The sequence below is a fragment of the Melanerpes formicivorus genome, unplaced genomic scaffold, assembly GCF_026170545.1.
Source record: "Melanerpes formicivorus ecotype bairdi unplaced genomic scaffold, bMelFor1.0.p_v2 SCAF_4, whole genome shotgun sequence".
NCBI lineage: Eukaryota > Metazoa > Chordata > Aves > Piciformes > Picidae > Melanerpes > Melanerpes formicivorus.
This window is the reverse complement of record NW_027142356.1, coordinates 40025067-40051600: the sequence shown is the minus strand read 5'-3', so window position 1 is coordinate 40051600 and position 26534 is coordinate 40025067. Positions and strand designations below refer to the sequence as shown.

At 41.4% G+C, this 26534-nt stretch overlaps 1 protein-coding gene across 1 annotated transcript in view; it reads left to right on the top strand.

Annotated features, from left to right (window-relative positions):
- LOC137440959 (tyrosine-protein phosphatase non-receptor type 2-like) overlaps positions 1-26534 on the top strand; it is a 160897-nt gene that overhangs the window by 38480 nt on the left and 95883 nt on the right. Inside the window, 1 exon segment of the mRNA XM_068137766.1 lies at positions 20468-20603. Coding sequence (XP_067993867.1) covers positions 20468-20603 — 136 coding nt within the window.

Below are 26534 nucleotides of genomic sequence, written 5' to 3'. Positions count from 1 at the left end.
TTCACTTTTATTTTTCTCTTCTTGCAGTTAGGTGAAAGTTTTCAGTATTTGTTTGCCCACCTTGGAAACAGTAGGCTGCTCTGATTGTCAAAGGGTGTTCAGTAGTTTTTTAAAGCCCAATTCTTTCAAGACATCAGCCAGTGAGATGTCAGTGTTCCCATCAAATGTTAGTTTAGGTTTCTGAATAATTTACAACCTGGTTAATTCTATTCTATTCTATTCACTGGGAGCTGTTAATTAACTGATTTTTTCAGTCTGTCCTGCCCTCTTGTGAAACCAGAGGTTCCTATTTAACCCTAAGAAGGGGAAAGTAAACCTGAGCACTGTAGATGAGAGACTTGCACAAAAAGTAATGCAAACTGTGAAAACAGCAAGAAGTCTGTCATGTTTAAGAAAAGACTGGATGAGGCACTTAGTGCCATGGTTTAGTTGATTAACTAATCGATCTAGGTATATTAGCAATGATGAAAATTTTCAGAGCCCTTTGGGAAATTAGGCAAAAAACTCTCTTCCAGTTTCTTTTAGAAGGAAATGAGAATCTGACTCTTTCAAATGCCAAATTAATTTTCTCAGCTACAGTAAAAATAGAAATCAGGCTAACTTTCTTACTGGTCTAAGAACAAGTATTCCCTGTGTTACTGTAGCTTTAAAGCCAGAAGACAGAGAAATTACAGTGAGCCCATGAGCCAGTTTAATGTGCTGTATCTGCATGAAGCACTCCATGCTCTGCGCAAAACTAAGTTTGAAATATGCAGTCACATAATGGAACAGATTGGTCAAATTTAAGTGCATTATAATAATTCCATTTTCTTTAAGTGGATTATGACATTTTAAAATCTGCTGCTGCACAAGGTTGGTCCTTGGCTACTTAGTGCTGGTGCTGCCCTTCTGGAGGTGGTGGGACAAGAGGCAGCAGTCACATGCAGGAGGCACACGATATCACGGTGCACGTACGTGCCTCATGTGGCGAGATGCTTGTGGGCATGCCACCCACTTTGGGACCTCAGTAAGTGCCAGCCTGCCTCCTCAGAGTTGCCTTGCATGGTATGACCCACGGTCAGCGATGGTTTTGCTGATTGGCACAAGCACAGGGCCCCCAGAATCTTGGGCCTCCTCTCAGCTTAGCAAGAGGAAAGTGGGCTGGTGGCCACCAAGGCAAAGTCTCTGCCTCTATTTGATTTACTGGTGTGTTTAGAAAGAAATGTAAGGTTTTTCTTTCACAGACAAAATGTATTTCCCCCTTGATATGAATTAGAAATAGCAAAAGAGATTTGTTTAAACACATCTGATAAAAGTCTTTTTTGGGTTGTGATGAAGGCAGGTAAAATTCTGCAGCAGGTTTTTCTCAGCTCATGAATTTAAGCTGTCTGGTCACCTCTGAATTTCTGCAGCTGCAGAAGTACCTGATGTTCACCAATATTTAGTAGGTGTTTGTCTTGTGGGTTTTCTTGACCTCTCTGCTTTATTGTATCCCTCTAACACCATCCTCCACCCTGCCTAAACAGCTCCTGCTCCACTACCACCATTTTTGCACCCATCCCAGAGCTGTAGACAAGACCATCAACTAGCCAAGATACCACACAGAGGAGCTCAGCCCCACTAAGAAGGCCCAGCCAGCACTCATAGATGATATTGGAGTGGATATCAATGCTTTTCCTACCTAACTGGGGGGCCACCAGGCCCCCCAGCCTTTGGTGTCACCACCACCATCACCCAGTGTGCACCATGGAGACTCACCAGTGATGAGAAGAGGGTCCTCCAGCCCAGATGGGCTCACCTTGGGGCTCCTGCCTTTCCTGGGGGAGATTATAAAGGGGAGTCTGTGGGGAGGGCCAAGTGGCCACACCTGGGCTGGGAGGAGACTCCAACAGAGCTCAGGTTCTCTGGGATTTGATGGGAAAAAGGGGGGAAAGGGAGTGGAAAAGGGGCAGATTATGAAACCATTGTTGAGAAAGAATGGATCTTAAAATAATATTTAAATATGAATTATTGACTTTTAGTGATTGCTAGATGCTTAATATGGCTCCTTTCAGGATGTTCCACTACTCTTGGATATTAGATAATTTATTGACAAACCCAAATGTGATTTTGATAGGCCAGTATTAAGTTCAATAAACAAAAATACCCCACACACCTTCTGCTAAGGTAATTGTATAGCACTACCATCTCAGCAAACTCTCTACCTCAGCCCAGAGGGGGTTTTTTTGTGTTGTTTTCCCACCCATCTTATTCAGCAATTAGGAAGAATTCAAACCAGTTGCTTGGTGTCACAGAAGAAAAGCTGCCAGATAGACAAGAGGATGACTGTATTGCTCTCCAAAAGCTCTTCATCAAAGAACAGCGGCAACAAGAGCCACTGGTAGAAGATACTTCTCAGCATATGCTCAAGTGATAAGCTCTGACTCAGTATTCCTAAGGTTGGAAGGGACCTCAAAGATCATCAAGTCCAAGCTGTTACCACAGACCTCATGACTAGAGTAGGGAGGACACTACTGCCCACTGCAGGCTTGAACTCACGACCTTCCCATCAAGAGTCTTATGTGCTACCAACGACTCTTTACAACATCAATAGCAGATGTTCTGTTCTTCTGGACATTGCTGTGTGAGATTGCCCCTCTGAGCAAACAGAACTGATAGGAACAGATGCTGTGTTTTAAACACATGTCCTGTTGGTTCAACCTACTTGGTGTTTCATGAAGTTCAAGCAAAAGGGATTTTTCACTTGCAGAAAGAGGATGCTTTCTAGACACCCTGCAGTAGAAGGCTGACCTTGGGCAAGTAATTTGTCATTTTTGTTCTTCTGTAAAAATGAAGCAAATGTTTTTTAATGGTTTAAGAAAACTTGGGACTAGATAAAATCTGTAGGTAGCTCCTCAGGTCAGGTAACAGTACCAGAGGCTACAATGGGATACTTGGCTGTATTTTTTGTTCTTTAAAAACTACTAAATAAGGAGAAAGAAAGCTGACAGCAAGCCCAAATATGTTTCTCAGCCATACACAGAAAGTTATCTAACACAATTTTCGTCTCTCTTCTGTAATCTTTGCCAGTGGACAATTTCTTCCTATAAATCACATATCTATTTTAGTGCAAGCTCAACTTTTTTACTTATTCTCACTTTTAGTAGATTGCTGTTCCTCCCAGGACATGAGGACATCTTGCAGATCAGCTCTGCCAAAGGTGGTGTTTCTCACACACCCCTGGGGAACTAGGAGAAAGGATCCTTGAAGTCCCTTAATTTGTGTTCCACTTAGTGTCCACTATCAGAACAAACAACCTGCTCAGCACCAGCGTGACTACAGGTAAGGTGTCTTGAGAGCACCTGCTGCCTCTTGTTTAGGGGTCTGGTTATGGTGATCCTTCTGTAGCAGTACTTTGCAGTTCATCTGCTTTGCAGATCCCATTTTGATACAATTACCATCGATCATATGAGCCCCCAAATGAGATTCAGTGTCACAGTAAAGATGCACTAGCTGATGTGTACTTAAAAAGGTAAAAAATTGTTCTCTTGAGATTTCAACAAATTTACCCATTCCAGCAAGTGATGATTTTAAAGTGAGCAGTTGTTGAATTTTAAGATGTAGTCCAAGACAGTCACAGTGATCTCAGAAAAACTCCTATTTATAACACACCAAAGTTAAGCAAGCATTGTCAGGGCAAAGATTTCCAAGAGGTGACTAGAGCAAGATGATGTGATGACAGCGAGTCAAACGTTCAGTGTGTCTTTGAGGCTGTCTTTATGGAAGCCTTGTCATAGCTCAGTGCCAGTTACTTGACTGATGTGTGATGCAATTTGCTCATCTGATGGGCAGTTAATGCAAGATCGGATGCCATCATCAGCCACTGCGTGCTTGCAGCACATGGGGTGAAGGTGTCACCCTGTAAATCTTGCTTGGTCTAGGATTGACAACAGCTGTTAGCAGATTGCCAGAGGCTAGTTTGTATCATCAGTTAGGCTTAGCACGTGGCTGGGAGGTGGGTAAATGATACATTGCAAAGAAGTTCTTGAGAGAACTGGGCAGCATCATCTTCTCAAAGACAAAGATCATCCTTCAGCATCAGCAAATGTTCTCTGTGACATCAAAGCTTGTCATCTAACCTGGAGCAGTGAACAGCATAGGCAATGCCAAAGCCAAACTCTTGTCTTTGTGGAGGGTGGTGGTATGCTGTGATACCTGTGAGGACTGGGTTCAGTTCTCATTCAGAGCTACACTCTGCTCTACTGTGTCATCTGAAAACTTTTTAGCCACCTTTCTTTTAGAAGATGTCGTGTATGTGCAAAGTATCATTGCACCAAACTTGCTTCTCTTGAGAAATTCCTCATCAATGGGGGACTTCCTTGAGAATACCTTTGCAGGGGTTCAAATCACAGTATCACAGTATCACTTAGGTTGGAAAGGACCTCGAGGATCATTGAGTCCAACCTATCAACACAGATCCCATGACTAGACCATGGCACCAAGTGCCACGTCCAATCTCCTCTTGAACACCTCCAGGGTCAATGACTCAATCACCTCCCTGGGCAACCCGTTCCAATGACAAATGACTCGCTCGGTGAAGAACTTCCTCCTCACCTCGAGTCTAAACCTCCCCTGGCACAGCTTGAGACTGTGTCCTCTTGTTCTGGTGCTGGTTGCCTGGGAGAAGAGGCCAACCCCTTCCTGGCTACAACCTCCTTTCAGGTAGTTGTAGAGGGCAATGAGGTCACCCCTGAGCCTCCTCTTCTCCAGGCTAAACAATCCCAGCTCCCTCAGCCTCTCCTCATAGGGCTTGTGTTCAAGGCCTCTCCCCAGCCTTGTTGCCCTTCTCTGGACACGTTCAAGTGTTTTGATGTCCTTCTTAAACTGAGGGGCCCAGAACTGGACACAGTACTCAAGGTGTGGCCTAACAATCACATAGGATTTTTTCCCAGAAACCTAAAAGTGGCCAGATACTACTCTCTGAGGTAGGTGCTAGCTTATTGTGTAAGAAACAAAGAAAAAATAAGGATCAAGTGTGCAAGGAAAGTTCCTGTTCCTTTCTGTGGAGTTTAGTGTTCTCCTCTTTAAGCAAACGGTGTTAGAACCCAGTCATGGATATCAGGGCCAACCTTGAGTAAAAGTAATGGCTGTGGTTTCAGTGTTGACTGTATTTAGAAAACTGGGAGCTGTTCTCCTCTCCCTACAGATCATCTGTTCAATGGCAAAGCCCTCCACAGGCTGAGGGAAGGCAGCAGCAGCCCAGGGAAGTTGCTGCTTTACTAACCTGTAAGCCAGGTGTTTGTGTAACTCTCATTCTGAAATATGTCTGAGCAGCAGATCTGCAGCTGAGGCAAAGTCTGAGAATTGTGCTGTCTTCCCTTAACCTGGAGTTTTTATCTAAGGCAAGCCTTAGACTCATGTTAAAATTGAAGAGGTAGTAGTTATAAATATTTTAGTCTTATAAAGAGATTTATCATAACATCTATTTCAAAACTACTTGCCTGTTACGTTTTGTGTGGAAGCAGAGCAGAGACTGAATGAAGATAGTCTTCTGAAGGAAAATAGGGGGAAAGGATTTTGGATTAAGTACAGTCTGGGGTGAAACAGCCCAAAATGTAAAGCAACATGGGAAACTGATCAAATCAAAGCATAGATGTGCTTTCTGACACTGTCTGTGTTGCTGAAAAATAAGATTAAAAAATGATTCAGCAAAGAAAGTCATAACAAGAGCAGTGGCTGGGACCTGCAGCCAATTTAGAAATAGGCACAAATATCCCATGGGAAAAATGATACATCATTTTAGCTAACTATCAAGAGAAATGAGTAATTACATACCTTTTCTAAATAATGGCTGCAAATTACCTTTTATCTACATCCAGGTTGTTGGCTTCAGTACAGACAGATGTACATCTTTGTCTGCACTGCTAGAAGAGGTCATGTTATGTGATTTAATAGTACTCTCTGGCTTCAAAATCAACTCCACTCTTGTAGAGTTTTCCAATAGGAAGAATAGAGGGAGAAGGGAACAACCATGATGCATTTGTGCATCCATGACAGCTGCAATATCTTCTATTATTTCTTGGCAGGCAGAAGATGGATTTTGCAGAATCACAGAATGTTAGAGGTTGGAAGGGACCTCCAGAGATCAAGTCCAGGTCCAACTCCACTGCCAAAAGCAGAATCACTTAGGGCAGGTCACACAGGAAGGAATCCAGATGGGGTTTGAAAGTCTACCGGAGAAGGACACTCCACAACCTCTCTGGGCAGCCTGTTCATAGAATCATGGAATTAGCCGGGTTGGAAAAGACCTTTGAGATCATCAAGTCCAACCTATCACCCAACACCATCTAATCAATTAAACCATGGCACTAAGTGCCTCATCCAGTCTCTTTTTATACACTTCCAGGGACGGTGACTCCACTACCTCCCTGGGCAGCACATTCCAGTGGCCAATCTCTCTTTCTGTGAAGAATTTCTTCCTCACCTCCAGCCTAAACCTCCCCTGGCACAGCTTGAGGCTGTGTCCTCTTGTTCTAGTGCTGGTTGCCTGGGGGAAGAGACCAACCCCCACCTGGCTACAACCTCCCTTCAGGGAGTTGTAGAGAGCAAGAAGGTCTCCCCTGAGCCTCCTCTTCTCCAGGCTAAACAACCCCAGCTCCCTCAGCCTCTCCTCACAGGGCTGTGCTCAAGGCCTCTCCCCAGCTTTGTTGCCCTTCTCTGGACACCTTCCAGCAACTCAACATCTTTCTTAAATTGAGGAGCCTAGAACTGGACACAGGACTCAAGGTGTGGCCTAACTAGTGCTGAGTGCAGGGCAGAATGACTTCCCTGCTCCTGCTGGCCACATGGCTGTTTCAGGACTCTGTCACCCTCACTGTAAAGAAGTTTCTCCTCATGCCGAGATTAAACCTTCTAAGCTTGACCCTGTTGTGCCTTGTCTTACTATCATGCACCACTGAAAAGACCTTGGCCCTCTCCACTTGACACCCACCCCTCAGGTATTGATCAGATTTCTTCTCAGCTCTCTCTTCTCCAGACTAAACAGCCCCAGGGCTCTCAGACTCTCTTCACAGGGGAGTTGCTCAAGTCCCTAAATCATCCTTGTGGCTGTCCCTTCGACTCTCTCCAGCAGGTCTCTCTCTCTCTTGAACTAGGGAGCCCAAAACTGGACACAGTACTGCAGGTTTGGTCTCACCAGGGCAGAGTAGAGGGAGAGAAGAACCTCCCTAGGCCTGCTGGACACTTTTCTTGATCCTATGGGCTCTCTCAGCCACCAGGGTACATTGCTGTCCCATGGAGAACTTGCTGTCCACTGGGTCTTTCTCCATGGAGCTGCTTTCCAACAGGGCAACCCCTAACACCTATACTGGTGCAACCACTTCTCTCTTCTTCCTGCTCTGCGAAGTCTGGGCCTCTTGAGCCATGGAAAAATCTGTCATTGGAGCTGCTTATAGAAGTAGCATCAGGCTCATCCAGCCTCACAAGCATTGCCAGCACTGAGAGGGACTTGTGTGGAATCCCATTGCACATATTTGTGGCTGCCTGTGCACAAAACAGACAAGAGAGCAGGCTGCACCAGAAGCCTTTCTGATGACTGGCAACCTCCAGATCTCTCAGAATATTTTTAGCAGCATGCTGCCTGTGTGATGGCTCTGAATCTCTTCCCTTGCTGTGCCCTCCCATGTGTGAAGCAGTGGCAGGCTTTACATAAATACAATTAATATCTGTGTCATAGGTTTGCCATGTTTAGAATATATGAAAGTACATAATGTGATTGAATTTGACTAAACCCACTCATTTTCTGCAGTGCAATGCCAGTTTACAGCAAATACACAAATGACAGGCAGATTATTAGAAAGAGATTAAGGCAAACAATTTTTGCAGCAGACAGATGAATGCAGTATGGGAAATTGCAATTTATTTAAGAAATGTGAGCCTTCAAAACTCTCTTTTTGATGTTTTTCTTCCATGTTGTTGTGCTGTGAATGTGACAGTAAATATCAGCACAGAGTAATGTAAAAATACAGTTCACAGAATCTATATGGCAGCCATAGTAGCTGCAAGAGTTGTATTAGAATCAAATTACTGCTGCTCATAGCGAGCAGGCTACTGAAGAAATGGATGTTTTATTTGTGCAGGTTGGCTTTACTCCTTCCAAGCACCTGCTGAAGCCACTGGTCAGTGCTGGTCACCAGTGGTGAAATCCACTCATACACTAAGCTTCACAGCACACCACTACCCACAGTCACCTTCAGATGGAGCAAGAAAAAGGATTTTAAGCAGGGTACTTGTGCCAAGTGTCATCTCTTCTGTGTGAATTTAATTTAAAATAATTATAAAGTTGTGTTTCAGTATTGAAGATCAAATACTTGATCGCTTTTGAATTGTTGTCTTCAAGAAATTTATTGCAGCTGTGGATTTATGCAGTCACACAGCGTGCTGCTGTAAATCTGAACAAGCACGTCTGACTTGCTGATGAATTGCACAAGTAACTAAATGCAATTACACAAACCAAAAATGCAAAGCACAGAGAACAGTCTGTCTGTTCAGTCAGTGATTGTGTCTGGAGGACATTTGCAAAGTGTTAACCATGCATTTTGTCATCATTTTACTAATCCAGTGCTGCTTTTACTCAAAGATGGTGGTGATGACTGCGTGTTGGGATAGACAAGGAGAGCAGAAACTAGGTTGAGGTAAAAGAAAATTCTGAAGGTCTGGCATTATAAAATCGTGCAAACTGATCTGCTACTTCTGGATATTTTGAATATCAGACCTATAATACTAAACCTGTTGTTGAAATGAAATAGGGTGACATAAATTCCTGACTTAATTCTTACATAAAATGTCTTTTAAAGTCCACTTTATATCAATGTAAATCAATGTTAAAATGTCAGTAAGGCAGGCACTGACTGTAGTCCTGCTTCTGGACTAGTTAAAGCAGTATGTCTCAATATTCACGTGCCATATCCCCTCATTCTATTTTGGTCTTGAGCTATAAAAGAAGCGACAATGAATTAACCTGACTTGCTCTGCACTACTGAAAAACAGTCCAAAGAATGGCATTTTCCCTAGCAGGCTATGTAAGTAATACATGGGCTGTGCTCACTCAAGGAGCATTAGAAAAACTAAAATTAATTGAGTAAGGTAGCAAAAAAAGTTGTTGATGATATAGTAGCCACGTTGTTATATTTGAGGAAATGAAGGTTGTGCTTGTAGTGAAAAGAAAGATACCTAATAAGCTCTGTAATGACAAAATACCAAGGTCATCCTCTGCTGCACAGGGAGGCAGCAGGCATTGATAGATGATTTCAGTATATGAAGCATGGCCTGTTTATCTTGGAGTATTAAACAAATGAAAAGCTGTGACTTTTTCTGAGATATACATTTACAGATCAAAGTGCAGGTTAAAGTATCCTCTCATAACATCAAGAAAAGGGTTAACTTCTGAAAGAAATCTCCCTTTGAAGCTCAAGACCATGCTGTGTTTTTTGAAGGCCTTCTTCGGTTGTCCCTTGGTGGGTTTCTGTCCCCCTCGTGCTGTTGAAGCTAGTGAACAGGCTTTCCATTTCATTCCACTGTCCTGTGAGCAGCATTCTCCCTGTAGCTTTACAAACATCTGTAGTATGATGCACAACACTGGCAATGAGAAACTCTCTTCACTGTCTGCCAGCTGCCTACTGTGCATACTGTCTGCACAGACGCCTTCACATCCTTCCTCCTTCCTATCCTGCAAGAGGAACAGCACAGCAAGAACTTCCCTCCTCTCCTGAAGATGACCATTTGCTGTATGAGTACCACTGATCTGTGAATGAGTTCCGCTTTCTTTTGTTCTGTTCCCAGCAGAAAGGTAAACTGATGGAGTGGGAATAGGAACATGTATGTTATGTGCCATGCTTTGATGACCCTGCTGCTTCTGTGCAGCACATTTTCATGTGCATCACCTAGAATAACATCTTTGTCAGGCTAAGTGTGCTTGGGTGGTGTTGAATGATGACAGAAACGTCAGAATGTCCTCGCATGCCAATCTTTCTGGTAATTCAAGTTTTGGGGCCTGAACCCTGCTAGCCCATGACCATCATTGTAGAGCATGACCAGCGGCCCCTGTCAGAATCTACCTGACCTTAGTGTTTGTTCTCAGGACATGAGGGTGCACCTGGCACATGTCTCTAGCTGTGCCCCTTGCTGAACGCAGACAACCAGGAAAGAAGCCACTGCTCACTTTGTTGTGATGAGGAGCCTGTTGGGTGACTTATCATCACAACCCCTGACCTCGTATTTTGTCCTGCTTCGCTGAAGGCTGCAAAAGGGTTTGGCGATTTTCATGGCTGTCTGTAGCAGTTGCTTCACCTGTGCTGTCTAATTTTCACCGCTGCAGGGCAGCCTGCAGGCAGTGATGTAGGTGCAGCGATTAAATCAGTTGTGGGTCTGTTTTCTGAGATAGAGGAACTTTGCCATTCTGCTCAGGCTTTGTTTTTCTTCTAACAAAATGGAGGAGAAAAATAGGCAAAAGTCAGATGGAGTTGAGAGCAGGTTGTGTCATTATTTTCACAAAGCAGAAATCCCTGAGAATGAGGCGAGGTAGCGTTCACGTTTTGCAGGTTGGGCCCAGTCGAGTTCAGAAATAATGAGCTTGATGCAGGAGCTACTTTATTAAATAACATAGCATTTCTCATGCTGCAAGTCAGAGCTGATGGTTGTGATGGTTTCTCAGCCCTTAAAATCTATTACTTCAATTTAAATTAATTAGAGGTAGCTATTCAGGTTTAGTGAAAAGTCAACATACCACATTCTTAATTAAGAAATCCTAGAGCATTTAATGAGGATGGATCTGTTCTGCTTTATGCATATGATTATGCACATTTAATAATGACTGTGTGAGAATCTCAGATAATGGGAAATTGCATGACTGTTTCTGCATTTTGTGCTATTCATTGCAATGCATTTTTCTGTTAATCTTTACTGGATTGCTTTAAAAACCTATGAGGAAGCTACAGCTTTCCTTCAAATACCACAGGTCTTCAGGGTCTGTGATGTTTGATTCGGTGAAGGACGTATTCCATTTTTTTCTTCCACTGATACTGTACTCTTGTGTGTGGAGATGCAAGTTTACTGTATGGTGTGTTGGCTACCTGTGTTAGAGTAGTGATATGTGAGTGTGGAGTCCTCTTGCAAGTGTGGAACTGAAGACAAGGTTTGACAGAACTCTAGGTAGCAGAATGAACAGATACGTATGTGTAGGCCACAAAAGGACTAATAAAAATCTGTTTGAGTCAGTTTGGAGATCTGTGCAGACTTTGATTTTCCTAGATACATCACACTTAGGCTGTGCTATGTGACAATAAAGTTCAGTGCTTGTAGGTGTGTGTAGTGCCTAGAAAAGCCATGTCTGATGATTAAAATGTTCAATAGATGTATGACAGGAAAAGAGCAATTGATAAAAATGCATAAAACAATGTCTGAAAGATTAATTAAAAGTGCACAGAAGCCATCTGTGCTTTGGTTCCTTAAGAGTTGATTATGACAGTTGGATCTTTTGGGTCCTTCAGGAGTCTGACAACTGGACTGTCACATCCCACTGTGGTCACCACCATGTAGTGCTTTGCTAGCTGCTGGCCATACTGCCTGAGTACCACAGAAACCAGAATGGCACAGCAAGTCCTGAATAAACTTCCACATTGGCATTGTGAACCTGGGTGCTTGCTGGTGCGAGAAGACAACTTTGGAGTAGTCAATAGCAACATGTCTATTAAAAATAAAGAATGTCCCTAAAGCTTTAGCAGTTGCTCCAGTTTCTGTGTGTAATTTCCTGTGAAATCAGAACAAACTGGCCTGGGTCATATAATAATAGTAATACGGTCTGCAATGATCTAGTCCTTCAGTGTTTGGTCCTATTACATCTATGTGAGCATTTTACTGAACAGACCAATACCAAAAGTAGTGGCTATGCGTTGGGACCTTGGAGGTCATCATTTCAGTGATGAGTCCTTGGTGAAAACAGTGATGGTTTATACTTAAATACAACACGAAAATGGTTTTGAACCTGATTGTTTTGTTTTTTTTTTCATCATGCTTTCAGAGGAATCCATAGGGATAGATGGAAACTAAATTTCTAGTTGTGGTTTAATATATGCAGCATACACTGTTCTTGAAACCTATACCCTCACCTCTGCAGTAAATTGATCATATTGTTTTCAGAATGAAAACTGAGTCTGCAGCAAAACTGATATGCTGATGGAAATAGGTGTGTTTGTTTTGTATAGTTGTCTTTGCTAGGAAGCTGTATATTCACTTGCTCACTGATAGTCCAAATTAATTATAAACAGACTTTTAAAATAGGGTTTTAATCTTCATTATATTTCAATCATGATTTTTGTAGAGTTTCCTTCTAGTATAGCATGGATGGACCCTCTGGTTGCCACAGAATTAGATTTTTATGTCTGAAATTATGCAGAAAGTGATTTAAGATGCGATGAAGCCTCTTTAACTTACAGTTATTGAGGTTGTACTGTGGTAAATTTTGACCTTGTCAGGTGAAGACAGTGGAGTTATGATCCAGCCTCTGTGAGAAATTATATGCCTACCATATTAGATTAATTTCCTGTGAACTTCACCACTTTGCATTACCAAACCTTGTAAATGTCATCTTTATCCATCATCATGCAGCATTTTGATGCTGCTTATGGAGCAGCTTCCATTTCATTTTTGGCTTTGCTGAAAAGTTCCGTTTCACTGTTAAATTGTGTTTTGTAAGGTCTGTATTTTTATTAGTTTTTCAGTCTGCACAGCAGCCCTTAAGAAGTTAATGAATGTGATTTAGTCTCATGTAAATTACTTGACAGCTCTTTTCCTTGAGAAAGTCTGCATTACTTTTTTTATCTTTCATAATTTCTGTGAAAGAAAAGAGGAATATCTGTACTATTGTAATTAAAGCAAGGAATGAAATAAAGAAATTCAAGGATTTAGTCTCATACTCAGTCTTTGTTCTAACTAGCTGCTTTTCTGGCCTTAGTGTAGTATTACATTCTAATGATAAATTGGATCTATGGAAGGAAAATAAAGTCAGTTAGGGAAACCTGAAAATCCGGAGATCTCAATTAAAAAGCAGTCTAAGGCCTAAGGATAGGCCTCTAAACATGTGCTGAAAGTGCATTCCTTACTCCTGTGAGAACTGAGTAGAGAGCACTGATAAACAGAGTGCAGAGTTTTCTTGCCTCAGAAATGACACTGGCTTTGCGAGTCAAGAGCACAAAAGAAAGATCCTATTTCTCAGGGCTTATATGAAGTGGAAATTCTGGTCCATCTGCTTAAATCCTTCAGCAATTAATGGCCTTGAGAAATTACATTCTTAATGAGAATGCAGTGTTGCAGTTGAAGCTGATTTATCTTGCTAATTTATCTTCCTAAACTGGATCTGGGAGATGGATTTTATCCTCTTTGTAAAATTCCACTAGTAATGATCTTTATTTACCTGTTGTGGAATATCCATTTAATAGCTCCTTTTTTTTTTTTTTTTTTTTTTTCCTTTTTTTTTTTTTAAATTTTTTTCTTTTTTTTTCTTCTTTTTTTTCTTATTTTTTCTTTTTTTCCTTTTTTCTTTTTTTTTTTTCTTTTTTGTTCTTTTTTCTTTTTTCTTCTTTTTTTCTTTTTTTCTTTTTTCCTTTTTTCTTTTTTTCTCTTTTTTTTCTTTCTTTTTTTTTCTTTCTTTTTTTTTTTTTTTTTTTCCCAGTGCTTCATATGCAAAAAACCAAAACCGATGTTTTTTATGGCTGCTTGTAAAAATTTTTAATGTCATTCTTATTGAAATGAAAAATGTTATTTTATTCCGCAGCATTTTATGTAAGTTTATTTTGGCTTCAGTTCACGCTTTTAAAGCTGCTTTTGTGGGTTAAACCATGTTTTAACTGCTCAGGCCCTGTGAGTAAGGGCCACGTTGCTCTCTGGTATGTTCTGTCATTGACAATGGCAAGCACCTCCCTACACATCTGAGGTACATCTGGTTTCTTTAGTCCACCCATTCAAGTTTCTATGGCAGCTCCAATCTGCTGTGTCCTCTTTGGCACAGTTTCTCTCAGACTGCTGCTGTACATTGCAATATGAGACAAAAAACAATGAAGAAGACAAGATTGTATATTTTTAACAATAGTGTATATGTCTTTGTTCACAACATTTTGGGGGCTAATATTGCATTTTCGTGGTAAATTAGTGATGAAATGTACAATAAGGAAACAAAAGTGGAAAACTATTAAGAAGGAAAACGAGTCTGTTTTGAGCAAGAGTGAATTATTTTAAAAGGTCTTTACCCCCCCATTTTCCTCCTTCTGTGCTCTTCTTTATTATAATTCTTACCATTTTTCTTCACTTCACAGAGGGGAGTCCTTGTTTTCTGTGTGGATTATCCAGAAGAGGGTGCTATCAGCATGTACACTTGATCTGTGCACTGCAAATTCGTGGTCACTAGCAATACACTGAGTGTTTTGGTGAAGTTTATAATGCAGTTCTCCAAACGAATGATGGCTGGGTCACCTATGGCAAACATATTGTAACCTAGCAGCATTGGGCCAGTGCTCAGACGACCTTGTCAGGACACAGTAAACACCTGATGTTCATGGCAGGTCTAGAAAACATCAGTACACTGTTACAGTGCTGAATTTAGCGCCTAGAAATAGTACATTTGATGCCATTTCCATGTCTCAGATGTTGAACTGACCTCATTCTTTATCACTGTGGTCAAAGCTGTGCTGTAAACGACATTTTTCTTAATTTTATTTTTTATTGTTTGCATTGAGAATGTGTGTGATAAAAAAAATGCTTCTGAAATGAAAACCTTTCGGCTAGTGTGTATAAGCAGGAGAGTCATAGTGTAAGAAAACTGCATGCTGTTTATTTTATAGATAAATAGTATATCCAGGAATATATTAATTTATAAAGACTTTGTGACATATTCTGGTTTTAAGATCAACGCTTTAAGTTCAGATGAACTTAAATATAAAAGCTGAGCATCACAAAGGAACTTCCTGTCTAACCCTCTGGAAAGCAGAAACCTGGAATTCAGTGTTCTTGTTATTAGTTGTAGTTATGAGACCAGATGTCCTGGTAAATGGTTTCTGTTTATAACTTTGTAAAATACTCTCACAAACTTTGCATCTTAATTAGGCAAACCACTTTTTAAAGACCTCTTTGTCAGAAGAGAAGAGAAGAGAAGAGAAGAGAAGAGAAGAGAAGAGAAGAGAAGAGAAGAGAAGAGAAGAGAAGAGAAGAGAAGAGAAGAGAAGAGAAGAGAAGAGAAGAGAAGAGAAGAGAAGAGAAGAGAAGAGAAGAGAAGAGAAGAGAAGAGAAGAGAAGAGAAGAGAAGAGAAGAGAAGAGAAGAGAAGAGAAGAGAATTAACCAGGTTGGAAAAGACCTTCAAGATGCAGCACGCTCCAGGTTCCCCTAATTCCTACAACCTGAATGGTAATCTAACCATTCCACCAGAGTTGTTTTCTGAAGCAGGATGCTATGAAAAGCTCTATTTTACTCTGTGGCCATTTTAGGACTGACAGCCCAGATGAAAGCCGCAGCCTCAAAGCTTCAAAGACTACCTCTGATTTTGCATTAATTTATGCACTATGTTCATCAGGAGTTGTGTGGAACGTTGAATCTGGGAACATTCAAAATAGCAGCAGTCTATAGTGTCTTGAGGTATCAGAAGATGATTTCTGAATAGCTAGCTCTGCTCTTTACTTAGCAGTAGATGAATTTAAAAAATCTGTTACTGTGACATATGGAGTAGCAAAGGGGAAATCCATTCCCAGTTTCTTTCAGGTATGTTCAATCCTTTAGAAAATCTATAGAACAGACTCTGTCTGAAATGATCAAAAAATCAATAGCTTTTCTTATTTTTTGAGAATTGTGTTTTGATAACCTTTCTATAAGTTACTGTTCTGGACATCCTTCACCACTTGCCTGGATGCATTATCTATGATTGTCTTTTAATAGACTGAGACTAAATTATTAGAAAAGAATTGCATCACTAGGGAGTAAGGCTTGTCAGATAACACTGAGATGTAATACATCAAGTGCTGTTGTGTACAGCCTTATCTCATAGGCTGTTTGTTCTTAGGGCACTTTAAAAAAAAAAAAAAAGAGCTTTTGCCCCTTATGCCCTGTGCTAGTTCAGAACAGGCAAAATAATGAATTCAAAGCTGTGTGCAGCTCCACAGAATTAATGAGTCAATGCCAACAACAACATATCAGACAAAAAGTTCATGACCTGCAAAGCAGACACTGCAAAGTTTATTTTTAATGGAGTATGTTTGGTTGCTGCACAATTAAAGACAGAGTTCAGCAGGAAGCTGTAGAGAGATTTGTTTTGGCACCATGAGTTACTTGCTGTGTTCCTCCAAGTCCTCCTCTGTGTCACAGAGAAAGCATGTGAGTAACAGACAGGACCTGGTGCTCTTGAAAACCTGGAGTTTGTCTCTGTCTGAGCAACTTGCTTTGTCATTAGAACAAGTATTTAATGGTCTTATGTACTGAGTGTCCTGTCACCTACATAAAAATAGTAACAATTAGCAGCGACATATGGGTTGATAATAGTTAATTGTGAAGGGTATCTGTCAGCAAGAAGTCTGAAAGAAATGCATGTTTTCCTGAGTTACTTTTGTTATACATCCTATGTAATGCATTTATGTTATTTCAGTGATAAGTTTTAATGATTGCCTGTACAGAGAATCAAAAGTAAGAGCTGAATGTGAATGTACCCCGATGGGTGGTCAGGAAAAGGTAGTTGCACTTCATGGTTACTGTACCTTGAAGGAAGGAGCAGTTACCCAGGACAGCTAAGTGGCTGAAGGAATCCTCCTTCATGTGAGTGACTAAATCAAGGGTCACAGTGGAGGATTTAACAGGAATCGGAGGGTGAGGGAGGGGAAATCCAGCCTTCATATATGTGATAGGCTTGCAATGGTCTTAACATGCTGAAGAGCAGAGAGTAGGAGTGAGGAGAGGCGCTGTGACCAGGAGTCTTCTGATGGTAGAAGGGCACAGAGTGAGAAAATACATTCACTGCAGGAGCAAGGGTGCATCATTTCTTCCTTTGCTGACACAAGAAGCTAAGCTTTCTTCTCTCCAGTCTCCTGTGTGCTTCAGGGTGGATAGGAAATTTGCCATGCTGATACTTTATATGGGGGCATCTGCAGAACATCCCCAGTCCCTAGTGCAGCTAGGCACCGGTAGGATTTAGCAACATGGATTTATTTGGGGCCTCCAGCTAATCTGTTTTATTTACTTTCATTGTGCTCACTGCATTGTGCTTTACCAATGGAAAATTTACTGCATGAATGTTTCCTCTTAGTACTTGGCATGCTTTTGGTTTTTAGGAGAGAAATAATACGAGAAAAGGTTTCTTGGGTGGAACATGTCTGTGGCAAACCATCAGAAATACAGGGGCTGCTTCTCTGGGACTTTGTCTGTGAGGAGAGAGTCTAAATGTCAGAAGCTGAGGCCTCAGGTGCTTTGAGTATGACTCTGATGGATAATACAGAGTCTGATCTTCCAGGAAAAAGGAAAAGTTTAGCTTCATATATTCACTACCTTTGGCCAAGAGACTTTAACACTGTGGTCTTTTCAGGGGCCAAATGGCTTGTACCATTAAGTTCATTATTTTTCAAACTGAAAAAGGAATTACATTCTCTGAGAGCTTCTTGAATATTTTATTTTCCTTTAAAGTGAACCATTTGCACAATCCTGAACAAGATACCAGTTTTGGGCCTATTATTATAGAAAATACTTCCATTTCTCCCCAAAGGCAGGGGAGGTAATGTTGATTCTGAGTAATTCTAGGACCTGTCTTTCTGAGCCTTTACGAAAGCAAAGCTGGGAGGTTTGCTTCTCTGAAGATTTTTGAAAAACATAATTAATTGAATGTACCTCTTTAACAGGGTAGTACTTTTTGAAAGGCATTCATGGGATTCTGGGTCCTGCTGTGGGAGTTCTGTGATTCACTGTCTCAGGGCCAAAATTTCATCAGCTGTGAAATTCCCTGGATGTTGCTTTTGCAAGTGCTTTAAAGCAAAGAAAAACAAAATTGAAACTTGAATGACATAATTACATGCTGGAACACTGGGCCTGGTGAAAGCCACGTTGCAAAGTCGACATGAAATATTATTGTTACTGTTGGTCTTGAAAGACATAAGAAGATGCATGTAGCATTTGTGTTTTCACTGATTTGATAGTTTATGGCTCTGAACAAACCGGCTGCAACATGAATTTTAAAGAAGTCTGTTGTTTGTTTCAATACATGGGAAATATCAAGCAGGAGGGAAGGAAAGGTTGTTTTGTATCAGAAGAAAAAGAGTTATCAGTTGTTCACATTCTCCACATTGTACTGGTACAGTAGAACTTAGTTTGGAAATAAAAAAAAAAAACAAAACCCAAAACCAAAACCAGTTTAGAGCTGGCAAACAAGTTTTGAATAACTTTCAGAAATCTGCAGTGTGCTTTTTCTGTAGATATTAGAATCAAGAGCAATGATAAAGACATTTAGCACAGGTTTGATTTATGTTTCCATTTATTTTACCAATGGAAAGAAGAGACAGAAGCTTCAAGTAGAATAAAATTTACAGAATTAAGCAGGAGGTTAGTCCTGAAGCCAACTGCTTTGAAAACTCTCCTCTAGATAAGAGCAGCTGATGTTGCTGCTGAACCTTCTGTGAGCATTCCACTGCCAGCAGCAGTTAAAGCCTTTACCCCACAAGAACTGTTTATGAAGAAAGCCCCACTGAGCAAATGTCTTTGAAATGGTATTAATACTGTGGTATTAATAGACATTTGATGTTCTTATCCAGAGATAGAAATAAATTAGGCTTTTCATCAAGTTCAAAGCAGTTCTGTTTATCTTACCTATGTTGAACTGCTAAGGAGTCTGTTAGTTGCAGTCAGCGGCCAGTCCTTTGTCTCCTTGAGTTGCTCGCGACTGCAGTGGCTGTATGTGACCAGCCCCCTGTTTGCATGTGTAGAGGAGATAGATAGACTCTAGAGTCCTTTTAAGTACAAGGCACAATAAGTTATTCAGTAGTGCAACTCCTTGGCTAGCCCGCAACTTGTGTACTGTAGATAGAAATATTTGCTTCTAGAAGAGTACCGAAACTGGTCTGAAGATTTCTAGACATAGAGAGGGCATGGAAAGTGTTATTGCCCTAGAGACCTGTTCCATGCACTGCTCACTTTGTTCAAGTGTGAGCCTTATTTCTAGTCCAAGTGTGGTTACCTTGTATTTTGCATACCAAAAACCCTCATAAAGTTAGTACTGAGAATTTTTTAAGGCAAGAGTGATGGCAGGATCAACTATCAAAGAGCGGAGGTTCTGGATACTGTGAGATTGTAGATAGAAAGGGAAATGTAGGCAAGCCTTACAATGTCTTGAGACCCCAAAAATGAGGCAACTGTATTGACTTTCTAAGTCTTTTACCACTGGGAGATCTGAAGTCGAGGCTGGTTTGACCAAATGAAGAAGTAGTACATTTTTCTGAGGGCGCTCGATGGGAACAAGAAGCTTGTCACTGAGTTGTAGCCTTACTGTGACAGGGAGCTGTTTGGTAATGTTTGGGCACTTACTGCTCTGTAATCCAGGAGAAAGCAAAAATCAGAGAGATGTTGTAGCTTGTTTGTTGGAGGAATCTAAGATATATGGATTGCAGACCTGGGTAGTGGGAGGTGACGGAAGGTGATTACTAGATAGAGCTAGATTGACAAAGGAGTTAAATTGAAACCCAGGAAAGGTTTAAGCGATAGCACTGTAATTACCCTGAAACAGTAGTTTGTTTTTCCTGATGAAGCCAAGCTGTTGACAATGCATAGAGGTGTCCTTCAGTATACATTCCTTAACCCAAGCTGTACTGGGTTTGTCTGAGCACCTTTTGTAGTGTTGTGTTTTGCAGTGGTAGCTGGGGATTGGTAACACACCAGTGTGTTGGCTGCTGCTGAGCAGTGCTGGCACAGCACCAAGGCTCTGCTTATACAACATTATCCCTGCCACCAGCAGTAAGCTGAGGAATGGGCAAGATGTTGGGAGGGGACATGGCCAGACCAGCTGACCCAAACTGACCAGAGGAGTATTCCATGCCATATGACATCAGCTCACATATAGAAGCTGAGTGAAAGAGGGCAGTGTGGGGGCATTTGTTGCTGGCATCTATCCTGCAGAGCAGCCGCTGTGCCTATTGGAGCCCTGCTTCACAGTAGTGACCTAGCACCAGCTGCTGATGGGGAGCAGAGAACAAGACCTGTGTTTGCTCTTGCTTCTGCTTGTGGCCTTGACTTGGGCTTTATTAAACTGCTCTTGACCCATGGGCCTCTTGTTCTATTTTCCCCCTCCTCAGTCCAAGAAGAAGGAGGGATAGAGTGGCTTTGGTGGGCATCTGGCCCCCAGCCAAAGCCAAACCACCATGCAAGCATTTGTCAATATTTTATTTCAGTATTTTAATAAGGGATCCATTTTTCATGATCTGGTGCTTTGCATGCTGGCCACAGAAGTTTGGGATGACACAACTGGAGACATATCAGATGAATCTCGAGTGCTGGCTTTTTGGATTGAGACGGTGAACTGCAGCATCAGTGAAGATGCTTTCCATGAGAACCTTTCACGCAGTCTGAAAATACATCTGAGGTACAAAAGAGACTTTATGTTTGTGTTGGACCACTTGAGACAATAGCCCTGATTTTAAACAAAGGAAATAAGGATGCAATGAATAGAGACCTGAATGACTAAATGACTAGTCAGAGCTGGCAGGGGAAGGCTTGTAAGAGAGATGGACAAGGACCTCATCATCTGAGAAGACCTAGAGGCCTTTCCCTCATCCCAGATCCCTCAGTGTTTGACAAGACATTCAATAATTGTTATTTTTTCATTCAGAATTAATTTTTTTAAAGACAGAAATGAAAGAGCAATTATTTCAAAGAAAGCCTATATTGACACTATTCTTAATAAAATTAGAAACTTTTAAAATTACTTTCAGTCTTCCTGGTAGTAAATAAAATGCTGATGCAGAGTGAAATTTCATTTTAGATGCCTTTGATTCCATGGCAGGACATGGTGGTTGTCCCCTCAGCTGAGCTGCCAGGTTTAAAAATGTTGGATATTGATGAGATTTGGGATGTGGTACATGGTGTGCTTTGATTAAGCCTAGGGACAGCTACTGCATAGTTTGGAGCTGCTGCTGCTGCTTTTTGTTGGGTTTTTTTTTTGCATGTATTTTAGTTGTTATAATGTGGAGACTCAGTTTAGAAAACACACAACTGGAGGTGAGTTTCTATAACTCACTCTAGGTGACTCACAAGGGCAGCTGGAGATGCTTTTTCTGAGGAACGGAGACCTGAGGGACTGTGATAGAATCCCATAGGTAAATTCTGTCTGGACAGCTGTCTTTATGAGGGCATTCCACATACCTGTGAGCAGGTAAGAGTTTTGATGCATTGTCTATAGCCACTGTTTTGTGAGATCTCCTTTTCTGTGGCATGTCCTTATCTGCCAATATGCTCTAAGCAGATTCATACACCTGAGACCTTTCCCCTAATATCAGGTCACTTGGAGTAGCTACACAGAAGTGTCACTTTCCTGTCACTGCTTGGAGCCTGTAATTGCATCCTGCCTTGCTCCCTGGCATCTCCTTAAGGTTTGTCTGGTTGTAGTTTATAAACACAGGCCAATGTTTTGAATCCTGATGCATTTGTCAGATGCCTGAACGCATTCTTTGAATTTGAAATGATGCATCAGAACTTAGCAATGATGGTTAAATTAGCAAATACTTTTTAAAAGGTAGGGTCTTTAGAAGAGAATGCAAACACTCCCCCAAATGATGGTGAATTTCCAGTGGGTAGGGAGGGCACTCGATAATGGCATGAAAGGTGGTGCACAGGTCACAGCACAGGCTTGTGGGCAAGGGTGGTTCTGGGGGCTTTGGTCAGCTGCAAGGAGGCAGCTTCCATTGTGACAAGGTCAATGAAGGATGGCTTCTGTAAAGTTTCTTGTTTCAGCATGGACACTTAACAGTGTTACTGCTTAATTGCATCTGCATGCATAATGCCAACTAGAATAAAATCCATGTAATTTAATTCTGAACAGTAGGTAAGGAAACATCCCCAAAATGATTTTCAGACTGATCTGAATTCAGATGAAGAAAGATGTCAAGGCTTTCCATTTTGAAGGCAGCTCAGAGCTGCTTGTGCTGGAGGCTGGAAGTGATCTGAATGAATTTAATGAGAGGCAGACTTCACTGACAAAGAGCACCCTTTACAAATATCTGTCAGGCATGCTTTCCCTGAAATCATCTGGCACACGTTTATGTAACTTGGTTAGAAATCTTTAACCATCAAGCAGAAGTGGTTGCCATCCTTCTTCCCTTTGTGCTCCTGAGTACACAGTAGCACAATAAGTGATGCTGGGCATGGCACACCTCCATCTCTTGCTGGGGGATGGTTTGGATAGACCAGAATCTGGTCCAAATGGGATTGTTTGCCATAGCTGCTCTGGAGAGAAAAGAAAAGGGCCAGAGGGTCGAGAATCTAAAAGCTGGAATAGGACACAAATGAGTTTGTTTGCTGGAAGGGGCCGATCACTTCCAGAGTAAAACCGATGAGCTGCCAGGGACTGTCATAATGAAACATGCCAGTGCCTCCTGGGGGCCCCTGCTGCAGAATTCCCTCTCAACATGCATGGAAGGGAGCTTGAACAGGCTGATGCCAGACAAATTGCTAATGCTTTGTTATTCCCCTTTCATCGCAGGTGCTGGAGTTATTTATTACAAATGGGCTAGGACTGTGACATCTTTCTAATGTGAAACCTGGAGTTCTGTTTGGTTCCTGTCAACATTTTGTGTATGCCTTGAATGGGCAATGCAGGGTGTGAGGCTTGCTGGTGTCCCCCTGACTGTCAAGCAGTCAGGCAGTCAAACAGTTTCAGCAGCAGAGGTAACTGACATGACTGTGCAAAGAAGTTTCTTTGGTCACTTAATAAATAAGTTTTCTTTTTGAAGATGCTTCATGAATGGGTTCTCTCCAGAACTTGCCTCAGCTGAGCTGTTTGTGCTTGCTAGCAGCTTTTTTCACTCATCTGTAAGAAAAACAAAGCATGGTTTGTGTGAGTGCTGATCCATTCACTTGTCAGATCAGTTCAGGAGTGCTTTCAGTGTAGGGTGCCATGCGTTCTGGAGAGGTTTTTCTGGTTGTTTTCCCCTGTGGCTTTTAAAATTCGTTCAGGATCTGTCATGTATCCCCTGGACACTTTCTTCCTGCCCACATTTTTTGTCAGTTTGTAGTGAATTAATTTCCAGTTCAAAGTTTTGGTGTAGACACCATTTGACATTCTCCAGTGCACACTGATGACCACCTAGCTGGAAGGTTATCTTTAATTTATTTTCACTGCTGTTTAGATTGGTATTTTGGACAATAGTAACCTCCAGAAATATATTTGGTTTTCTGTAAGTGGAATACAATAATTTAATTATATTTTATGCTTTTAGGCATTGTTAAAGACTGAAAATGGAAGAAACTGATAAATCTGGGTTGTGAAACATGCAAAGCTAAGTAGATCCCGAGGAAGCTTTATGCGCAGTGGTGTAAACCTGTGGTTTTCTATTTGTCTCTTTCCTCTAGCCTGAACACAAGCTTTGCACAATGTGAGAGGCAGCATCTTCAGAGAATCTGTTACTTAAACATGGAAGCAAATCTTTTAAAACCAGTCTTTCATTACAGATTCATTAGCAATTCTACTTTTAGTAATCCATTACTAATTCTACTAATCCTGTGAGAGTGGAATGCTTCAGCCTGTTGTAAGCCCAAGGTACAAATGGTTCAGTGTCTACGATCGATGTCTAAGCGAAGACCTTTGTATTGAGCCTCCACAAGCTCATAACAAAACTCACTTTGCTTTACAAAACAGCCAGTTTAGAGGTGAATCTGAATATTCCCTAATTCACTATTGATTTTCCATTTATGCAAAACGGGGCATTTCTCAAAACTACAGATAGGAAATGTACAATTCCTGTGCTACTCTCAGCTCAGGAAAAGTGTTTTGTTTATCCGAGGTTTATATTATTCTCAATTTCTTTTTTTTTTTTTTTTTTTTCTCCATCTTTTCTGACTTATTTACAAATCTGAGGCCTTACAAGGTGCCCTGGGTTCTGCTGCTGGGTCTTCAGCTACTCCTTCAGGAGGGACCAAGTTTTCCATGGGTACCGCAACAAATTTGCTGACCTCATGCTAATGTTTCTACACATCCCATGTGGCACTAGGAGCTTATAGGTGAGTAACTGAATTCATCTTTGGTTCTGATTTATGCACCAGGTAGCTGAAGTCTGCAGTCCACGATGACAGCTGTCTTGTGAATCTGAGCAATTAAAAGGCTGCTATATCCCCTCAGAGATGCGGTCAGACATTTCCTGATCAAGTGTGAGGTGTCCCTGCCTATGGCAGGGGGGTTGAAATTAGATGATCCTTGAGGTCCCTTCCAACCCTAACAATTCTAGGATTCCTTTCTTTATTTTCTGTTGTCTACCAGCGTAGCCATAATTTCTGTACACTAACTATATCATAGAATCAGTCATTTCTTTCACTTACACAACCAGAAAAATTGTTAGCCAAGCAAAATTAGTATCCAAGTGTCATAAAACAGAGCATTAGAGTTGCATGATCAGAATACAGACTGAATAGGAACTTTGTTGATGAAAACTACCAAACATACTTCTTACTTTTTTCTATTTTCTAGAACACTGCCATGGATTTAGTTGTGCTTTTCCTTTAAAAATTTTGGTAAAGACAGTATTTCCCCTACAGTTTATCACATGCTAGATTCAGAAAACACATTTGCATTTTTGAGCAAGTAGACTTCACGGGTAAGGAAGCTACAGGTATTGATCAGTCATTAATAGGCTCTTCTAAATGAGTTATGCCATCCAACATCTAGAGCCTGTTTGTACTCTCTGTGTCATCCAAAATCTCGAGCGGTGGCAGTGCCTTCTGTGAAAGATCTCTGTGGAACAGAGTACTGCAGGCACACCAGTTCCTGTGTGGGCCCTTCCCTGTTGTGTTCCTGCTCTAGCAAGTGGTAACAGCAAGAGCCTGGCAGTTGTGGTCTTTCCTGAACACAGTAAGGGTGAGCAGTCACTGTTTCCTGAGAGCACAGGAAATGCAGGAGCTGTGCTTGTTTGTTTGTCTACATAGCTACTGGACAAAGGAATCTCTGCTATTAGAGAGGAATACCTTTAAAGGCCAGGAATAAAGAGCAAATGTACTCCTCAGTGAGACAGAAAAACAACACAGCCTCTTTTCTTACAGGCTGTGGCCATAAAACAGACACAGCAGATGCAGGGAGTACTGAGTGGGAAATGTTCATAATTGTACAACACAATTTCAAGAAAATTAAAATTATTTCTACCTAGAAGCAACTTCCTTTTTATTTTCCTTCTGAATGCATTCAGTGTCAAGCACAATGTAAATTTGGCCAGTTTAAGGAAGGTGCAGGAATTTGCATGCAATTTTCAAATATTACTGGAAGGCAGATATACTTCCATCTTCCAGAAGAAAAGAATTTTAAACAAAGCTGAATTCTTGGCAGAAAGTAATTTATTTGACTTCTTGACAGAAGAGTTTCTTTTCTTGTGAGAAGAAATAACATTTATGCAGCAAAACTGCACTGAGAGAAATGTATTTTCAAAAGTATAAAGCAAAGGAGCAGGTCATGGGAAGGAGGTAATTTACTCTCTTGAAGTATTGGGCAGGTGCTTGGTTGCATGGTTTAGTTGATTAGGTGGTGTTGGATGATAGGTTGGACACGATGATCTTGAAGATCTCTTCCAATCTGTTACTGGAAGAGGCTGGATGGAATCAGAAAATGCATTTTGCTATTATCTTCTTTAGGGGAAGCAAGGCTGGAAAACATGAGCTACAATACTTCACACTTCAGGGGCCATGATAGAATAGAATAGAATAGAATAGAATAGAATAGAATAGAATAGAATAGAATAGAATAGAATAGAATAGAATAGACCACACCACACCACACCACACCAGGTTGGAAGAGACCTTCAAGATCATTGTGTCCAACCTATCAACCAATCCAACCCATCTAATCAACTAAACCATGGCACCAAGCACCCCATCAAGTCTCCTCCTGAACACCTCCAGTGACGGTGAATCCACCACCTCCCCAGACAGCCCATTCAAATGGGCAATCACTCTCTTTGTGTAGAACTTCTTCCTAACATCCAGCCTAAACCTTCCCTGGTGCAGCTTGAGACTGTGTCCTCTTGTTCTGGTGCTGGCTGCCTGGGAGAAGAGACCAACCCCCACCTGGCTACAACCTCCCTTCAGGGAGTTGTAGAGAGCAATAAGGTCACCCCTGAGCTTCTTCCTCTCCAGGCTAAGCAACCCCAGCTCCCCCAGCCTCTTCTCACAGGGCTTGTGTTCCAAACTCCTCACCAAATCAGACTAAAGACTTTTCTTTTGGGAAGTGAGAATTATATAACTTCTCTTTACTTGAGCCTTTTGTTCCTGAAACACGAAGAGAATGTGGATTATTTATGAAATGACCTCATCTTTTAAA